This window comes from Symphodus melops, assembly GCF_947650265.1.
Source record: "Symphodus melops genome assembly, chromosome: 15".
NCBI classification, from domain to species: domain Eukaryota; kingdom Metazoa; phylum Chordata; class Actinopteri; order Labriformes; family Labridae; genus Symphodus; species Symphodus melops.
The window spans coordinates 18,423,309-18,441,350 of NC_136705.1; the positions used below are offsets into that span (position 1 = coordinate 18,423,309).

Genomic DNA, 18,042 nt, shown 5'->3' on the forward strand with positions numbered 1-18,042 from the left:
TGGTGTGAGTGTTTATATGTGTGCAGATGAGAAGGGGCCAATCAACATCACCTCTGTGACAACTCATCAGTTAATGTTCATTACCCATCACACGCAGCATCTTAAAAAAGAAAAGCACATTTCACCTCTGCCTGGCTGGAACAGAGGCAGCTGCAAAAACCGAGCCAACTGAGGTGAAGTTTAATTTAATTAAGACAGTTTATATGATTATCAACTCTCGGTGGGAGATGGAGCAGCCAGCATTCACTTCCAGTTATAGAGTCCTCAGTTTCTTTGAGCTAACTTGCACAGACAGCTCTGGGATGTAAACACATGAAAGACACAACCCACGATGACAAGTAAGTGTCTTTTTTTAATGATAATCTTCACCTATTTCACATAATTAAATGACGTTTTCAGATCTGTAGATCAAAAGTGACAATCTGAGAAAAAAAAACAAAAAAAAAAAACAACCACTGACGATGTCAGAATAATATCACACAGGGTTTCAGAGCTTAAGCTTGGACACTTATTACTAAAAACAGAACGCCTGCCTTACAGACTGGAGGTATGGATTTTCAAAGAGGTTGGCATTAATGAAATGATTTGCATGACAGGAAATACAGGATCAGATTTTTGGAGCTGTGACGAGAAATCCAGCATGTATCATTCTCTGCTGCTATGTAATCAAGCATTTTGTCAATTAGACTGAACATGGACCAACCCTTTCCGATCAGTTATTTCACAGCTACAGTATAACCAATGCATTTGACCACTTTGTCAATCTCAGCAAGTTACCTGCAGTATATAATGTTGAATACCATGTTACAATCTTATCTGCCATTTCTTTTTTACTAAAGTGTTTTTAGCTATTGTTTGTATGACATGTTGTAATGTTTGTCTTTACATTATTATTATTCCTGTCTGTCCGCTTGTGCTGCCACTGACACAAGCTGCAATCATGTTGTTTTGTTGTTTTCATACCATAATAAAAAAGATCTATTCTAATACAAGAGGACACTGTTCAATTACTATACAACTTGGCTTCGACAGCTTAAATAAGCCAAGAGTAAAATACAAACAAAACCCACTTTGTAATTAAAGAAATTTGCAAGCAGCAGGTCTCCTTTGTACTTGTAAATAAAAAACTTTGCCAGATCTTGCAAGTTGTAACTAACAATTTTCCAATCTAAAATTCCATGTAAAAATGAGCAGAAGGTACCACATGTATATATAAAAAAAAATTTGAATTGATTTGGAAGATGTGATGCTTCTGACTCCTCATGCTACCACAGATTTTATGGAAATGTGACAAAATCACAGGGCATTAAACCAAGTTCTAAATGCTCTGAGTATTATGATTTTCCCGGCTAATGGATCACTTTGGTACAGTGTGCCACATTTATAAACTAATAAGCTTCTTTGAGAAGATCTTATTTGAGTTTAATGTGTTCCAAATGCGCTCAAAAAATCATCAACTCAGAGGAATCAGGCCATCAGCATCAGAAAAAAAAAAAAAAAGCTTTGTGTCTCACCCCTCCAGGGTTGCCGTCAGAGGCTGTGACAATCAGACGGTACTGATCTGTGGTTTCTCTGTCCAGTGGCTTTCCCAGGAGGAGAAGGCCAATCCTGCAGAGAGAGGTCAGAAAAGACTTTGTATTATAGGCACCAACAAACACCTAGAGACTTTAAACAACCTTCCTCACAAAAAAACACACAACACAGGGCTTGTTTGCATCATAAGAAGAAAGAACATTTATTTAGAGACTCGTTCAACAGCTTTGAATGCAGCTGATGCAATAGAGTGTGATGGAGAGGGCTGCACTTTAGAGTTTATTTACTTCCAGATAAGACAGATTTATAAAACATGGCTGATGATAGAAGAGATGAGCTTAGCGAGTGGAGCAGGTGGGATTTTAAACACTCCCACTCTGTCTTTTTCTCGCTCTCTGTAGCCTGCCTCTTGCTCCCAAAGCACACCGACTACAGACAGAAAGATTCATGCTTTTTATCCCAGGACTGCAGCAGACACAGCGGCCCTCCTGCGTGCTCCACCAGGCATCATTTGGCATTTTGGCATTCCAAACACAAAATGGGAATGCATTCCCAAGCAGTATACGCGGAATTATCTTAGTTTGCACACACACAGGCACGCAAGACATGTGCGTGGAAATGTGGAAACACACACGGTAACACACAAAACAATTTCAAAGTCACACTCAGGAGAGGCTCTGGCGGAACCACAAACAGAAGGAAAGACAAATGCATCTGAATGCACCGCTAGATTAATGCCTGTTGCAATTCCCCGCTGTCCTCCTGCTCCTCCACATTTCTAATTTAAAGCTCCTTTGGCCAAACAGTCAAGGCAGAACCTGAACGCTGCTTTTTTTTTTTTTTTTCCCCCTGCCTCTCAAACCCACAACCACAGAAAAGCACAGAGCCTCATCTTAACATCTGACAGGAAAATTAACATAACCTTAATTAGAATTGTCTGTTTCTGCAACCACTTTTGGAGAACACATTGCTTTTAATCCAACGTCTGATGTTCGGTGGTTCAAGAGGGCAAAAGCAGCTTTCTAAAAAAACACCATCAAAATGCATCACAGCATCCCGCTCATGTTTATTTAAACACGAGGATAAGACTGGCATTCTCACTTCAGCTTAAGGAGCAGGAAGCTTTGATGGGCATATGACAATGCAGACATAAATGGGAAGTAGTTATAGTTGCCGTGATAATGATTATCTTGATGGTGATGATGACATAGATTAGAGTGATTAATGGCACCAAGTCAGCCCGGGGAGTTATTTGTTCCTTACGACAGCTGGAGTGCAGAAACACGCTCGAGCTGTCTTGGCCTGAGAGGTTCGCTGATCATGTGCGATCGCGCCCCGCCTCCTCTCACGAGTCACAGCACATGAAAAGATGTTGTCAGACAGACGGACAGGATTCTGTTTACAGCCCGGTCTAGAGTGACAACAGTTGCCGGTTAGAGGCTATCCATCCCACAGTCACAGTGAGTTGAACGATCTTTCATTCTGCTCACATCATCTCTTCTCTTACGGCTTAACTGGACTTGATATACAGAAAGTTAGTTCGAGGTTGCGTTGAATAAACCCTTGAGTCATGACTTTGATCTGAATCACGAATAACGAAGATTAGAATTATCCCTCTGATTGAAGAATCTGACTAAAAAAAAGGAAAAGTTCAGTTATTACACAAGTTGAAATCAAAGCCAAGCCTGAGAAAGAAACTTACATTTGATATGTACCATAATAATAATATATTTATTTTAGACCTTTAGTTTTGATCAAACACAGCAGTGTTTGGTTTCATCGATAATTATCGACTGTGCTTTTCTTTCAATTCTTGGCCAGTTTTGTTCCAGTTTCACTTGGAAGTCAGACAATCAGCTGTCGAACTGGAAAACGATCGCGGAGGAGGCCCTGAAATAACAACTTAAGTATCCACATCCATGGATATTTCCTTGATATCTTAAACTGATACTGAAATAAATATAAAGATAACAAACTCTGTAGGCATAACTCTGATTGTTATTTTTTGTTACTGTTACATGTGTCAGCTGTTAAGTTTACACTGTTCCTACAAGGCCTGGGAATTATAAATACTTTAGTCTTTTTTTTTAACAACGTGTTTAATTGTGATTCTGCCTCTGTATCCTCTGTTCGCCATTATATGATTACTGAACGCTCTCTGTATCGTACCTGCTTGTTGACGGAGCCTCTGATTCAAAGCCGCATCCTGTTAAACACCATAAAGTTGAGCGAATCTGTAGCAATTCTCCCCTACCTCAGGGGAACCTGTCCCATTTATGGTGAGTTATAGACTGGAGAGCTCATTATTCATAATAGCAGGATGGAACCAGCTCCATATGTAGCCTGAGTCTGAACATGCAGCCATGCAAAAAGCTCCTCACTGAATCATGCTGCAGCTCTGAGGGGTTGAAAAATGAGCGTGTGAAGTGGGGCTTTGTATATTGCGCACTCATCAGCCGTACCAGCTAATCATTCTTTGATTCATTTGCTTTATCAGCAGCTGCTTGAAGTTATTATATTGCAAGGTTGCTGAGAGCTTGTGAGGGGATTGTAATATTTCTGCCTCACAAGTGATGAACTGAAGGGGAACGTGTGGCTCTGTTTCAGCAAGACTTCGATCATATCCCAGACCACGGTGGCTTCGGTAACAAGAGCAGTATCCCATGTCACCATGGATTTGCTTACTATTACTGTTTTGAAACCTTCAAGTAAACCTCTCAAGAATATAAGAAACCATTTTTAACACAGATTAGGAGTTAACAAAAGGCAATGATTCAGCGCTGCAACACAGCTTGTCCTCGTGAAGCCTGGAGTCTGAGGATGCAGACAAAAGAAGCTCTAATCAATTAGCCTGGAACGTGTCTGGCAGGGTCCTCGATTTTCAGTCTCCCCACGTCTCCTCCCTCAGTATTTACTTGCTTATTTAAGGGATGGTTGAAAGCACTGACCATATTAATATTTGATGCCTCTCTCTGGCTCCTTGTAGCGGTTGAGTGAGGTGGGTTTTTAAGAGTGTTGTTGTTGATTACGAGACGTAAGGTCAGATACTTGAGGGCCTTTTCTTCTTCAGAATTATTTGGAGTTATAGACAACATATTCTCTCAGAAAAGGAGCTATAAGAAATGAAAGGAGAAAAAAAAAGGAATGCAGAACCAAACACCAGCGGATGAAATAAGTTGTATTCTTACTTATGAGTTTTTCAGAGCCTTGCCTATTATCTTCTTGGCCTTATACAATTATTTAAAAGAATCATGGATAGTAATGTTTTTCGCTCACCTTACATTAGGGTTACATCACGTTTTGACAATATTGTGAATTTTTTTGAGGGATTTTGTCCTGTCTTCTCCTCATATTACAGAGTTTCACAATAAAGCTTGTGAAAATCTCAAAATGAACGACTGAATATCTTTTTTTCCCTCCTTGTCAGTTGTCATCTTAGTAATGCAGATGTGACACCCCCGAATATTCTTTGACCTTGAGTCCTCAAAACAGTAGGCATCCAATTTTGGCCTGTATTCACCATTGAAGCTTGATCCAAAGGCAACTTGACTTGGTTGAAGATGATGATGACCTTCAACCAAGTCAAGTTGCCTTTGGATCATGCTTCAAATTTACAATGACATGGAGAACTGCGAACCAACAGAGATAGCATTAAATGTCTTTTTAAAATGATGACATGATAAGTTTTCCTGCATTATTTAGACCTCACGTTCTTATATTTGTCTAATTTTGCTCGATGCTTTCTCCACTTAAATATTTACTGTTTGAAATAGTTTCTTGAAAATATTTATGCATGATCTATTATGCTGGTTTTAATGATTTAAAGATGAAGAAGAAGATATACTTTATTAATCCTGGGGGGAAAAAAAAAATATATATCCCCAATGTTGTTGATCATACTACACACATGTAGACTGACATACAAACACATGCACAGGAGCCCATGAACATGAGCTAATAGAGAGATTTTAAGGTGAAAGGACTACACATAAGAGAGTGTTGATGCGGTTGTCATTTTGGCGCCTTGCAGCCTGCAAGAAGTAAAATGGTGCTCAGGAATTAAACTGGCACCTCTACTGGCCCAATATCCAGACTTGTTTTGAAGCTGGAATTTATCTGGCAAACGACCTATCAAATCCCCTACAGACTGAGCCTGTGCTGCTCCATTCGCAACCATTGTATTGATGTGTTGGTGATATTTCTGTCTAACCTCTGTATGTTTCTTGTTAATGCCTTTTTTTTGTCCTGAACCCTCCTCTCACTGTGCACTTGTTCCTTTCCTTTTTCTCAATAAGGTTTTCTTTCTTTAACAAACTGTGGGTCATGTTTGAAAAGTTGTAATTTCCCATTAAGAGTAATCTGTGATTTTGGGCCTCACCAATACAATTGGCTCGACCTTGGTAAAACAAATCTAGTCAGATTGGGTATCATGAACACAAATAACCTAGGGAGACAGCCAGAGCAAAAACATGTACTTTTCTACAGGTTTAATTGGGATTCATGATGGTGCCAACAGCCAGCAGCACATATATATTGGCTTATAAATCAGACAAAGCCAATAATTGGCAAGCCAGAATGTACTCGCTACCATCATGATTGCCCATTCTTTTTCTTCTCGCTCCATCTTCCCCAAAACCATCACTAAACTCAGGCTGCCAAGGTATAGGAAGGGATCTAATGAGACTCTGTCAGCTTGTTTGAAGGACCAACGCTCCCCACTAGTCCATACCGCCTTTGCAATTTAAAGAACATCATGAACCAAAAGGGTATTGAAAACCTATAGTTGTCTTAACGGTGAGATAAAGAGGCCTCTGGAGATGATTATAGTTTGCCTGGGGCTTGTTAAGACAGCATTCAACCTTTTGTCGTTTTTTAAACTCAAGTCAGAATCCTTTATTTAGCACCTTTCGTGCAGACATGCAGCGATAAGTGCTGTACATGAAAAAGATTTAAACAAAAAAAGTTATGACAAAAATGTAATAAATTCAACTATTAAACGGTAAAATGTTAAATGTCACCATGAGCTTATAAAAAGCCCAAAGTGATAGAAAAAGCATTCTATATTCGTCTTTTGCAGTAATTTGGAAAACTGTAGCAAAATACTTCCAATCAATAATCATAAGCTAAGCCTTTCCACTGAATATCTCCACTATCATCCATCTCTCTCAAGCTGACCTTGGTTTGGAATAGCTAATGCAGCCCGTTCACGTTTGAAAAATATCTTGACTTACGTCTGAGAGAGGTTGAAGACCCCCTGGGAATCACCGCTCACGATGCGGTACGTGATCGGGTCATTCTCTCTGTCTGTGGCCTGGGGGAAGGAAAAGAGAAGCAGGACCTTGAAGATCATGTTGTTCCATAAAAGCTGAAGGCTGTGAGATATGACAGCCGTGCATCAAGAATTTTGACTGGAGTGAAAGTTGGAATATGTATTCAGTAGAGTGAAAGCGGAGAGAAAAAGGAAGTAACTTTGTTGCTTAAAAATAAAGGAACACTTGAAAATGATCAAAAAGTTTAAAGCTCCAGTGAGGATCTTTTAGTTCCGATTTTAGACAAAGCGACACATTATGTCTTTTTGCTGATCTTGTCCAGTTCTTAGTATTTTCTGACTAAAAATTCCAGCCAGATGTATCACTCTGTTTTATATAGTACTACTATTATGTATGCAAACATTTTAAAAAAGTGCTGTAACCCCCCCGATCGACAGCCACTCCTAAAGAAGTTGATAAAGGCATGTTAGAGGCCGAAATGCAATAGAAAGAAATGTAACAAACCTGAAATGTAATAACTGGTCCATTATGTAACCGAATGCTGAGACCAAAATTGCGTAACTTTTTGCCTTTTTTATGGGGCAGGCAAAATATTTTTCTCCTAATAATGTAACAACTTGTTACATTTTGAGCACAAAGTTAGTACCTTTTGGGCTCAGCATTTTGTTACATTATCAACAAGGTTTTTGTTTGGTTTTGTTACATGTTTTTTTTATAACACTTCAGGTTTTTGTTACATTTTGGGTAATGGTTACATTTCGGGCTCTAACAAGGCATTACATACTATAACTCATTAGTCTTGTTGCTGATGTTCTTGCTTGCTGTTTTAGGTGCAGAGGCAGCACTATAAATCTCAGTTTGTTCTTTAACAAGAAAAAAATGTCTCACAATAGCTTTCAAGTCAGAGCATCCCACTTATTCCCTAATTCAATAAGACATGACTATGATATATGTGTTGTAACACGTTAGTGTGCGTTTTTCTTGGCTCACCTGTAGATTGAGCAGAATCGCTCCTATCCTCATGGCCTCGCTGATTTCCAGACTGTAAGTGAGAAGCGGGAAGCGCGGGGGGCTCTGGTTGTTTGGTGGCAAAACCTCGATGTACACTGTAGTGATGGAGCTCCTGGCAAAAGGAGGGGAAGAAAAGCAAACATCAGCCCACTGACTGCACTTGTTGCTTCTTGACAGCGCGTTGAGCCGCTGTGAAGAACCTTGCCCACAGCACAGTGGAAAATATTAATAATTTGCAATCCCACACTAAAATGCTCCTGTGTGAGTTTTTTGATTGCCGAAAAGAAGAAAAGGAAAGGTATGATTAATGTTCCTTTAAACCATTCTTTAGTGTCAAACACAATGCAAGCCTAAGGTTCCTGATTTCTTCATGAGAAAAAAAGTTGATTAAAACCCGCCTGCCTCTTCTCAGTTGGTCACCTCATGAAAACATAACTGAGTGGCTATTTTGTTATTCTTACCTCTTTCTTTTTACGTGGGATGTCTTTTGTTAAATGGCTGTAATGTATTATGTCGGCCATTAGTTTGCTTTAGCTTGATTCTTTTCAGTGTCTTGATTATGTTTTTAATTGGCTTTGATTCACTTGGTAGTGAGGGCTGGATAATGTGGACTTTTTCTTTTTCAATACTTTGCGTTCACACATAATTTATTTTTGGCCTTTAAATTTGAAAACAGAGAGAGGATTGTGGGAAAAAAAAAAAAACATCTCGTACAAGAATCTCTACAATGTCACATAGATCAAGAGCACTTTTTGACTGACAAAAGTGTTTCAGAAATCCTATTTCTCACCATATTTCTTCATATTTAATGTTCCAGAGAAGTTATGCCTATCAGAAAATATCTTGTGAGTAACTTTGAGCACATATCAGATTAGGTAGGACTTGTAAAACAGTGCATTCCTGCATGAGTTGAGCAATAACCTTGAATCGAACCTGTTCTTCATGAAAAGGTTCTGATCTCACAGCAGGTTTAAATATTAAACCATTCCTTCTACTGATGCAAAACAACCTTTTAAGTGTCGGATCGATTGCAGAGAGAGCTCATATCGGTGCAAAGCTTGACTACAGTACCTTCTCTGGATCTCCGGTGCGTTGTCAGAGGCCTTGACAGTCAATGCATAAGATCTTCCCACCATTAAAGTGACACCAGGGGCTACGGTAATGCGTCCAGTGCGGTTACTAATGATGAAGTCTCCCTGATCACCGGCCAGTATCTCATAAGTCACCAGACCATTCAGGCCCTCGTCAGCGTCTGCTGCCGTCAACTGGGAGAGGAGAAGGAGAAAGAAAGACATGGATACGCATTAAACAAAATAACATGTTGCTTTTTTTTTTTTTTTTTTGGTCTGTGCTTTTGCAGAGGGAGTTCTGCACAGCTGCCAGCAATGCTCACTCAACCAATCAAGCAGGAAATATTTCTCAGTGGGGGGGCTTATTGAAGCTTCCAACCTGCAGAAGAATCAGCGTTGGTGCCTTATAATTATCTAATGAATACATGACCTTTGTTTAATGTATGAAAGATATAACGTAATTTAACTTTTCCAACCCGCTGTGCTCTCATTACTTCTACTGATTGTTGTTTGCTGACCTAAATCATCAGACGCTGCTACATTTCATGTAAATAGAGGGTGAAAAGACAGCTGCCGAGCGTTTCTCTTGGGAAGCTGGATGGGGGAAAAAAAGCTTTACTGTTCATATGAATGTATCATTTCAAACATACTTTGTTGTCACATAAATTAAGCATCCACCATTTCCTTCAAGCCAATTATTCAAGGCATCCCGCTGCCTGTATTTTTGCGCCCTCATGCTGTAGTTGGCTTCATATCTTTGGGGCCTTGAAACTTTAATCCAACTTGCCCTGGACCTCCTTCTTCATGCTCCTGATGCAGTAGCATCAAATAAGCAGCAGCATTCTCAGGGGGGACTACAGCTCTAATAAACGGCTTATAAAAATCAGTTAAGCGGTCATAGCAGACACTCAGTGACCCCTGGTCTCATCTCAGGCAGGGCCAAACTTTTGCTTTTTTAAGGCAGATTAAATTTGACCTTCACAGCGTCTGACATTCTTTGGAGTGGCTGTGCTAAGAGGACAGACCATTACAAAGAGGAACAGATCCTGCTCTGACTGCCAAATAAGAGACAATAAAATGAATGAGCATGAAACATTAATAGATTTAGCAGAATGCACTTATGGAAATACATTTTGAAGACTGCATTGTTTATACATGTGCCTCTATAAAGGGATGCCCTTTTACATAATGTCCTGTTCATGTGCACATAAGCTTGCTTTGGTTGATTTTCAGAAAAAGATAAAGGTCAAGAAATTGTGACCTTTAAAGCCAGTGTACAGATTAAAGACCATAAACAATGATCCTAATCCATTTTGATAAAAAAAAAAAAAAACGTTATTGTAATAACCTGATATTTTGGGGTTGGACGTGGTGGGGGCGCTGTTTCACATACACTTCTTTTTGTCATCATGTTTGTCGATGGTGTTTTGATCCTACATATAAAACAGCAGAACATCGATCTTATTTGATGTCATTACATACTAAAAACGTGGAGTCATCACGCAGGTCAGATGTCTAGAGGTTGTGTTTAACATAGCTTTTTAGCAAAAGAAAAAAAAAATCATGTTTACTTTAAGTTTCACAGATTTCAGAGGTCTGTAACTTCTGGAGGCGCCTAAAGATATGACATCACAGTAAGCTAAAGTGTCAGGTGAAAGTAACAAAAGGCCTTGCACCCAAACCCCAATTTTAATAAAAATAATTAATGCATGAAACTTCTTGAGTGTAGAAAGACATTTTGTTCATTTCTATATTCTTAAGTGTTTGAATGAACATGTATTGTGTTTATTTGTACAGAGCCCAGGGATACAATGCATTTGAAGATATTCCAAATTTTGCAATCACATTATGGAAATTCTTGTTGATCTGTTAAAAATAGGTTAAATCCTTCTTATTCTGTGGTAAGACTTACAAATGGTTATTATTGACCATTTGTACTATGCATTCACTTGGGTCACAATAGTTGATCTACTTGGTAAAGGGTTTCCCAGGACAGAAAGAACATTCTCTCCGACTCGTCTGTCCCGTTGGCAGATGAGACAGAGGGAACAGTTCCAGGAGCTTGCCTGTCAACACAATACATTGGGATTGTGGTGCTTACTTGCTTTGAGCATGACAGACCTTCTGTGTGTGTGTGTGTGTGTGTGTGTGTGTGTGTGTGTGTGTGTGTGTGTGTGTGTGTGTGTGTGTGTGTGTGAGAGAGAGAGGTCTGTGTGATGGGGACAAAGACAGAGGTGTAAAACAGAGTGCCAGAGAAAGGGATAAAGAAGAAAAAGAGGAAAAGGCGAGCTAACGATTGTTGGATCGATTACCTGTAGCACCGTCTCGCCAGGCTGCATGTCTGTGAAGACTTCAACGCTGTAGGATACCTCGGCAAACGTGGGCGTGTTGTCATTGGCATCAATGACCAGGATGTTTACAGTAACCGGGCTGCTCTGCTGGACGCCGTCTGATGCCACCATCTGTGATGACAAGACAGAGACATACAGATGCAAGCTTAACAATCTGAAGACAAGAAAACGAGGTTTATAATGAGAAAATGACAGAAACATCCCTTTTTTTCATAATAAAGTCTTGACTTCCTTCATCATTTTGATCATGCATCATGGTCTTTTAACCAACAGACTACAGACTGTCGGGACAGGCAACCTGACATCATCACCCAAAATTCTGAACTAAGGTGTTCCGCAGGGCTGTGTGCTCAGCCCTCCTCGCTTCATCCAAGACAGTGTCCCTCTCCATTCATCCAGCACCATATTTAAGTATGCCATTCGACACCACTGTGTGTGGAACTCATTTACAACAACAAGTCCTACAACACACAGGAGGTCCAACACCTGGCAGAGTGGTGCTTGGGTAACAACCTGATCCTAAACACCACCAAGACTAAGGAGGCCATTGTGGACTTCCGGAGGGTCAGGAGGACGACACAGTTCCTGCTGACCATAAATGGAAAAGAGTTAGAAAGCGTGAGCGCCATGTAATTGGTCTGGGAGATGGTCTCTCAGCCTTGGACACTATCTATGCTGAAAAACTGCAGTGGAAGGCAAGGTCCATCAGCCTCACCAAGACAGAGTCTGTTTATTCCCCTCCCATCAGGAAAAGACTGCATTTTAAAAACAGCTCTGAGGTACAGCTTGTTCCCCAGAGCTGTAACATTCACAACCCCCCCCCCCCCCTTTAGAATTCACATTGTGTGTTTTTCTGAGTTTTTTTAATGCTGCATCTATTGAGAATGCAATACTGAAATTTACTTTAGATTACTTTAATGACAAAACTGTTCTTTATGTTATCCTTCCAGTTCTTATAATGCAGTATTTCGTTCCTCAACATGTCACTGTGTACTTGAAGTCCATGTTTTGTAGGAAAGATAGACAAAAGAGAAGAGCTTGCATAAAGCCTGCCTCAAAGTGCATTTTACTAACCAAGGAAACGGCTTGTTTATCTGTCCCTTGCAGAAGTAGTATCCAGCACTTCTGAGCAAAGGAGAAGGGAGGTGGACTGAGTAAAAAGAGCAAATAAAGAGCAGGAGAGATGAGATCCAAACAGCAACTGTGGCAGCAGTAAGAAACACATGTTTCTGTGGGGGAAATTGCTATTCCCTCCAACATCTGCCCTCAGCGCTGAACTCGAAATGACACGTCGTGCTGTAATATACATTGAGAGGGTGCCTACAGCAGCAGCTAAACGCTTGCAGTGAGGGTGTTAATCAGAAACGTGTGTGAATATAAACTACAGCAGCTATTTTCTCTCCTATCCAGTAGAGTTTGAGCTTCCCAAAAGGAATGATTTCACGAAAGGGGAAATGTAGATTCAGATTTACTGAGTCATCTAAACTGTATGTTGAGACACTCCATTCTAAAACACACATGCAAGAACTGACACATGTATCTGCAGAAAAACAAACCTACAAAAACCAGTTGTAAACAACTGCAAGCCTCCCCTCTCAACTCTTTCTCTCACACAGAGACAGTAAAAACGGAGACAAACCACAAACAAAATAATCTTCGAAGGCTGATATTTACAGTATCTAAATTGAATCTGGGTGATTTGTCTCTTCCAGGCCAGGATCCGCCGGGCAATTATAAAATTGATTTGATGCAAGCATTTACCCAAAAACATGATTTCTCTCAATAACAATCTTGGAAAGAAAACACAATCTTTAGAGGAAAAAAAAGTCTAACCTTCAAAGTGTTTGTGCTGTTATCTAGTAAATGTTATGTTAACAAGCTTTTAGTAAGAACTCAGGGAGAGTAGCCTTCACTTGTGATGTCTGGTAATGAGACCAATTTAGATTCCTTCTCCAAGAAGCTGCTTGTCATATTGCAGTTACACACATTTGAACTGTTTTGTTATTATTATGCCATCAAATGTTTTTTTCACAAAGATAAATAAACACAATTCAAACAGTTGTGCATTGCAAGCAAAGCAAGACCACACAGTTCCTGTAATTTAAAATGTGATTAATCACAGATAACTATTGAATTTCAGCGATTAATTAAATTATTATTATAAACATATATAGTTTGAGAGCTTGACGATAAAAAAAACAAACATTCCAGTGTTGAACAATGAAGCTACTCGGAAGGGCAAAATCTTTCAGTTTGTCGAGTGTCTGTTTGAGGCTTGCTGCAGAAGCACTGTAAGCACATACACAACCATTTAAAAAAGCATAAATGAGAATGTTTACAGCCCAGTTCAAAGAATGGAATAGGTCTGATTATGTCATGTTTGTACTGGCAGATTGTGGGGGGGGGGAATCTTTTGATAACTCATCTGTTTTTCATTTATGAAGGATAAGATGTACTCACTATGAGTTGACCTGATTGACAATTGGGTGTAGTGTAGCTGTTTGTTAGGTGGCTAAAGTCAGCTCCACCTCCTAGCCTGTCGTTAGGTTGACTAAAGCTAGGGTGAGAATGCATTTCCTGCATAGCGACCTCCATCGATGGGCTTCCAAAGCCTCCTGCTGTAACAGACAGTTGATGTCATCCAGCATTTGTCCATTAATAAATACAGTGTCTGTGTGGACAATAAGAACCACTTTTTAGTCCAGTAGCAGACAGAGACGTACAGAATGTCTCCATCGCAGGCAGGACTATGCAGCTGAAGAGGCCATGGAAATCTTAAAGTGCACTGTATTGAACAGTCCATAATGCAAAATAGAGACAAAGAGCTCCAGCTTTCCCTGCGATGCTGAATGTCAGAATGGATCCTGAGCTTAAAAGCTTTTCAAAGTACTCACATCTAAGAAATAAAATCTGCATTTAAGAGCTGTATATGCCAGAGAGCAGAGAAAACTTTAATGGACATGAATGGAATAAGTGAGCAGAAACACATGGTTAAGGACAAAAAAGGGTCAACTTGCCACAGGCGACATAAACAAACCTTGCCTTTATAATTGTCCCAAGCACCTCTACCAAACCCAGCAGTACACCTCAAAATCCAAGTGAACCAAGTCAATCCTGTAAAAAACCCTGCAGTATTCAGGGAACTTGGTTTCTCTTGGATAGCAATACTGTCTAATTCACAAGAATACTCCCAGACAGAAAAGGTTTACCCCCGAGCAACAAAGATGCTAACCCACTGGGCAGCCCAAAAACAAACAGTGGCCTCAAACCACACTGTTGAAGTCAATGTTACAGCAGCAGAAAAGACCCAATAAAAACCTTGTACAACATGAGGGTCAATAAGTCATCATACGGATATGAAGTTAGCTACATGTTTTTAAGATCACACAGTTGTCGATGCGTTCTTTTCAGTGTCATCCTTGCACTGTATGTCTCATTGATGGATATCTAGTTCAACTTATGGTACAGAAATTGGTATCTATGAGGACAAATTATATCAGAATATCTCCAATAATTACATTTCTAAAGGCAAGAGAGTTAGAGATGGAGTCAATGTTTGTCTTGATTACCCATTTCCAAGAGAGTACCTATGTTTGTATGAGTGGTGGTGCATTGGCTCAAAGTTTCCATTTGCCACGTAGGAAATGAAGTCAGCAGTTGCTGTAAGAGCTTGAGACTTTGTGATTTACAACCTTGAACAGACCAACAAAACCCAATTTAGAAACTGGCTCATCAATGTCAAAGAAACATAACGGGACAAAGCTGCTAATACCAAATACAAAAATATCATTGCTAATTATGGAGGTACACATCACTTTTTAATAGCACTTTTCAGAATGCCTTATGAATGTCCAATGTTTATGTCTCTGTGATATTTTGATTCAAACTAGATTAATTTTGAAGCCCTATAAACAACTACTTAGTGAGATTTTTTTTTTTTCAATACAAAGCTATAAAAAGGTGGTCACACATGGATCTTGATTTGTTGATTCAAGTGAACAGGCTGTATTTGTACTAGTATTTGACCACTTATAAAGGTCCCAATGTTCCAATACTGTCAGGTCAGCTTTCTGTCTTAAAGTGCCTCATTGTATAGACCTACCCTATGACTCCTATTAAGAGGCACAGAACAAGAAGCTGTAGGTCACAGAGGTTTTCAGCAGTGTCATCATCATAGAGTTTGAAACCTACCGTGAATGTATAGACCATCTGCTTCTCCCGGTCCACGGGTTTGAGGAGCCTCAGGTAGCGGATAATCCCGGTCGGGGTCAGGCCAAAGATCGCGGCGTAGTCATCCTGGGTAACCTTCACCATAGGGTCTTTCGTCTTTCCAGCAGACACATGCACAAAAAGAGACATGTTACCATGGCGATGTGGATGTTTTATCTGCTCTTTTTCGAATCCGCAGCTGTGAGGCCAAGAAAACCCATCAGACAGTACATTTTGATCCGTCAAAGAGTTGAAGAAGTAATCTGCTTGTAGGTCCCTCGTGGGTCTTGGAAAACAATTGAAAAAAAAAGTGAGGCTGGAACAAAAAAATAGATACTTTTTTAAAGTTGATGTTATCAATAAAGAAATAAAAAGAGGAAATTACATCTGCTACAAAAATTGTAAAACAATTATTTCCTCTGTTCTATTTAAAAGGGTAACATCGACTTCATAAAGCAGTCGTTAAGAAATACAGGTTTTCAGCTTTTTGTATTGACAGTAGAGCTGCAGCTATCGAATATTTTAGTAATCGAGTATTCTATCGAATATCCTGTCGATTAATCGAGTAATCGAATAAATCATACTTTTGCTTAATTAAGTTTTAACTCGTCTTGGGTCGTCCCTACAAACCTGCTTCTTTGCAGTTACCGTGGTAACGCCTGCTTGTTACAGCCAACCACCTCTGCTCTACAGCTGCTGACACTCACCATATTACTGACAGGGTCCCAAATAAACTTTTTGATTCACTGGTCAAGGCGGCAGGTAAATTAAAAATACAGGCCAAACATGTTTTAATGGCTGAAATAACAAATACTGTTTTGTGTAGCCTACACATCTGTTACAGTATTTAATTGAGAAAGCATTATGTTCTGTTGAATCAATCACAGAATCAATCATTATGTCAGATCAGGAGATTGAGAAACTTTAAATATACATTTGCTAAATTATTATTCCACAAACAAGTTATCTCTTGATTTAGCTTTGAAGACATTAGAGATTTAATATAATCAGCCTGTTCATTATTAAAAGTGTATCTCTGTCTGCTCCTGCAGCGCGTGCATTCAGCACGCTCACAGACTACAGAGACCATAGACATACAGTATGTCTATGACGGAGACTGTGAGAGGACGTTGCTATCGTTATGTTAGCTGCAAACACGGAGAGAGTGAACGGAGAAAAGCCGACTGTTTGACCGGATCACGTGTTCCCGACTGGGTCGTATGGATCACGGATCAACTGTGTGCTGACTAAAAGTTAAAAGGGGCGCGCCGCGCTCGCGTGTGCGTGTTGAAGTGTCTGTGTGTCAGAGAGAGGAGCAGGTAGCTGCAGCTACATTAAACGTGTTTTATACTCATACCAAAGTGTTGATGACGCAAAAAAAAAAAAAAAAAACTTAACGAAGCCTCGAGGCAGCGAAAATTCCTCAATGAATTTTTGTAATCGAATTATTCGAGTTATTCGAGGAATCGTTTCAGCTCTAATTGACAGTCAACATGCTACATAAGCTGGAAGAGCCATCTAACAAAGATATGTCACCACTGCTGTAGGGAGACTGTGTTAACAAATAAACCTGAAGTCAATTGTGGTCCACTGCTGTGAGTCGGCTTCGATTCACGTCCATCAATGAGTCCTTTTAAGAGAGTTTGGTAAACATTAAGACTGGGTGGCTTATTGATTCTGTTATCTCTGTTTCCACTCCTCTTTGATTTGTTAATTCTTCTCCAAAGACGGAATAAAGGGATATTTTCCAAGACAGACTAAAAGGAAGTAGTCATTTGTTCTGGCTGTGTGTGACAGTGTGCGTTCAATCATGAAAGTATAAATCTATCAGTGCAGTGAGGATAAGAAAGGGTATAAAGCATTCTCCCCGTTGTTCAGTTCAACACACAAAAACATGCACCAATAATATCAGACGGCCCATTAAAGCATAACAACCTTCCATTCAACTGCAAACAAGCCGATTCATAAAAAAACATTCTTTTGACAGAGAAAAGTTGCTGTTCAAAGAGAATCATAGCAGAGTTTGACGAAGGCAGCTGCAGACACCATATCAAAAAAAAAGTCAAAGAAAGAGAACACAGCACAGCAAACCACTCTCGACACACACTCCCATTAGGAAAAAACCACAGGGTCAACTCAAGTTATCTACACACACCCGTCATTACTGGAGATCTGCTCAGTATTTAATTCACCATTAACACTTTTTTTCAAATCATATTACATGTATAATTTCATATAACATCACCGGAAAGCAAAAATGTTCTATCTAGAAAATAGTATTTAGAATTGTATGTTGAGCATGTCTCCAGCAGTGATGAGTGCTCTCAGGGTGTTTTTTTTTATTTTTGCAATGTGATGAATGAAACAACAGAAGGGATATCCTGATTCACTTTGACAGAGATCAAGCTAATTAATGATTTTATAATAGATCAACCTTAACTACCCAATGACTGTCCTTTGTTTATAGTTACTTATTTTAACTGTTGAAGCAGCCCCATTTGAAATTGTACAAAACACTGTATCAACTTTGTAACAGTTAGCATAGCAGCTAAATCAACAGCGGGCGTAATTGTACGTTGAAGAATTCAGTGTGAATAT

The 18,042-nt window shown here is 39.6% G+C and overlaps 1 protein-coding gene across 1 annotated transcript in view; it reads right to left on the reverse strand.

The window, feature by feature from the left end:
- Positions 1–18,042, reverse strand: part of LOC306835872 (protocadherin-15-like) — a 210,301-nt gene that overhangs the window by 76,285 nt on the left and 115,974 nt on the right. The window contains exons 14-19 of the mRNA XM_079362649.1: positions 15,427–15,561; positions 11,197–11,346; positions 8,886–9,079; positions 7,794–7,926; positions 6,765–6,844; positions 1,515–1,608 (exon numbers count right to left, since the gene is read on the reverse strand). Of these exons, the coding sequence (XP_079218775.1) occupies positions 1,515–1,608; positions 6,765–6,844; positions 7,794–7,926; positions 8,886–9,079; positions 11,197–11,346; positions 15,427–15,561 (786 nt within the window). The remainder of the gene's footprint in view (positions 1–1,514; positions 1,609–6,764; positions 6,845–7,793; positions 7,927–8,885; positions 9,080–11,196; positions 11,347–15,426; positions 15,562–18,042) is intronic.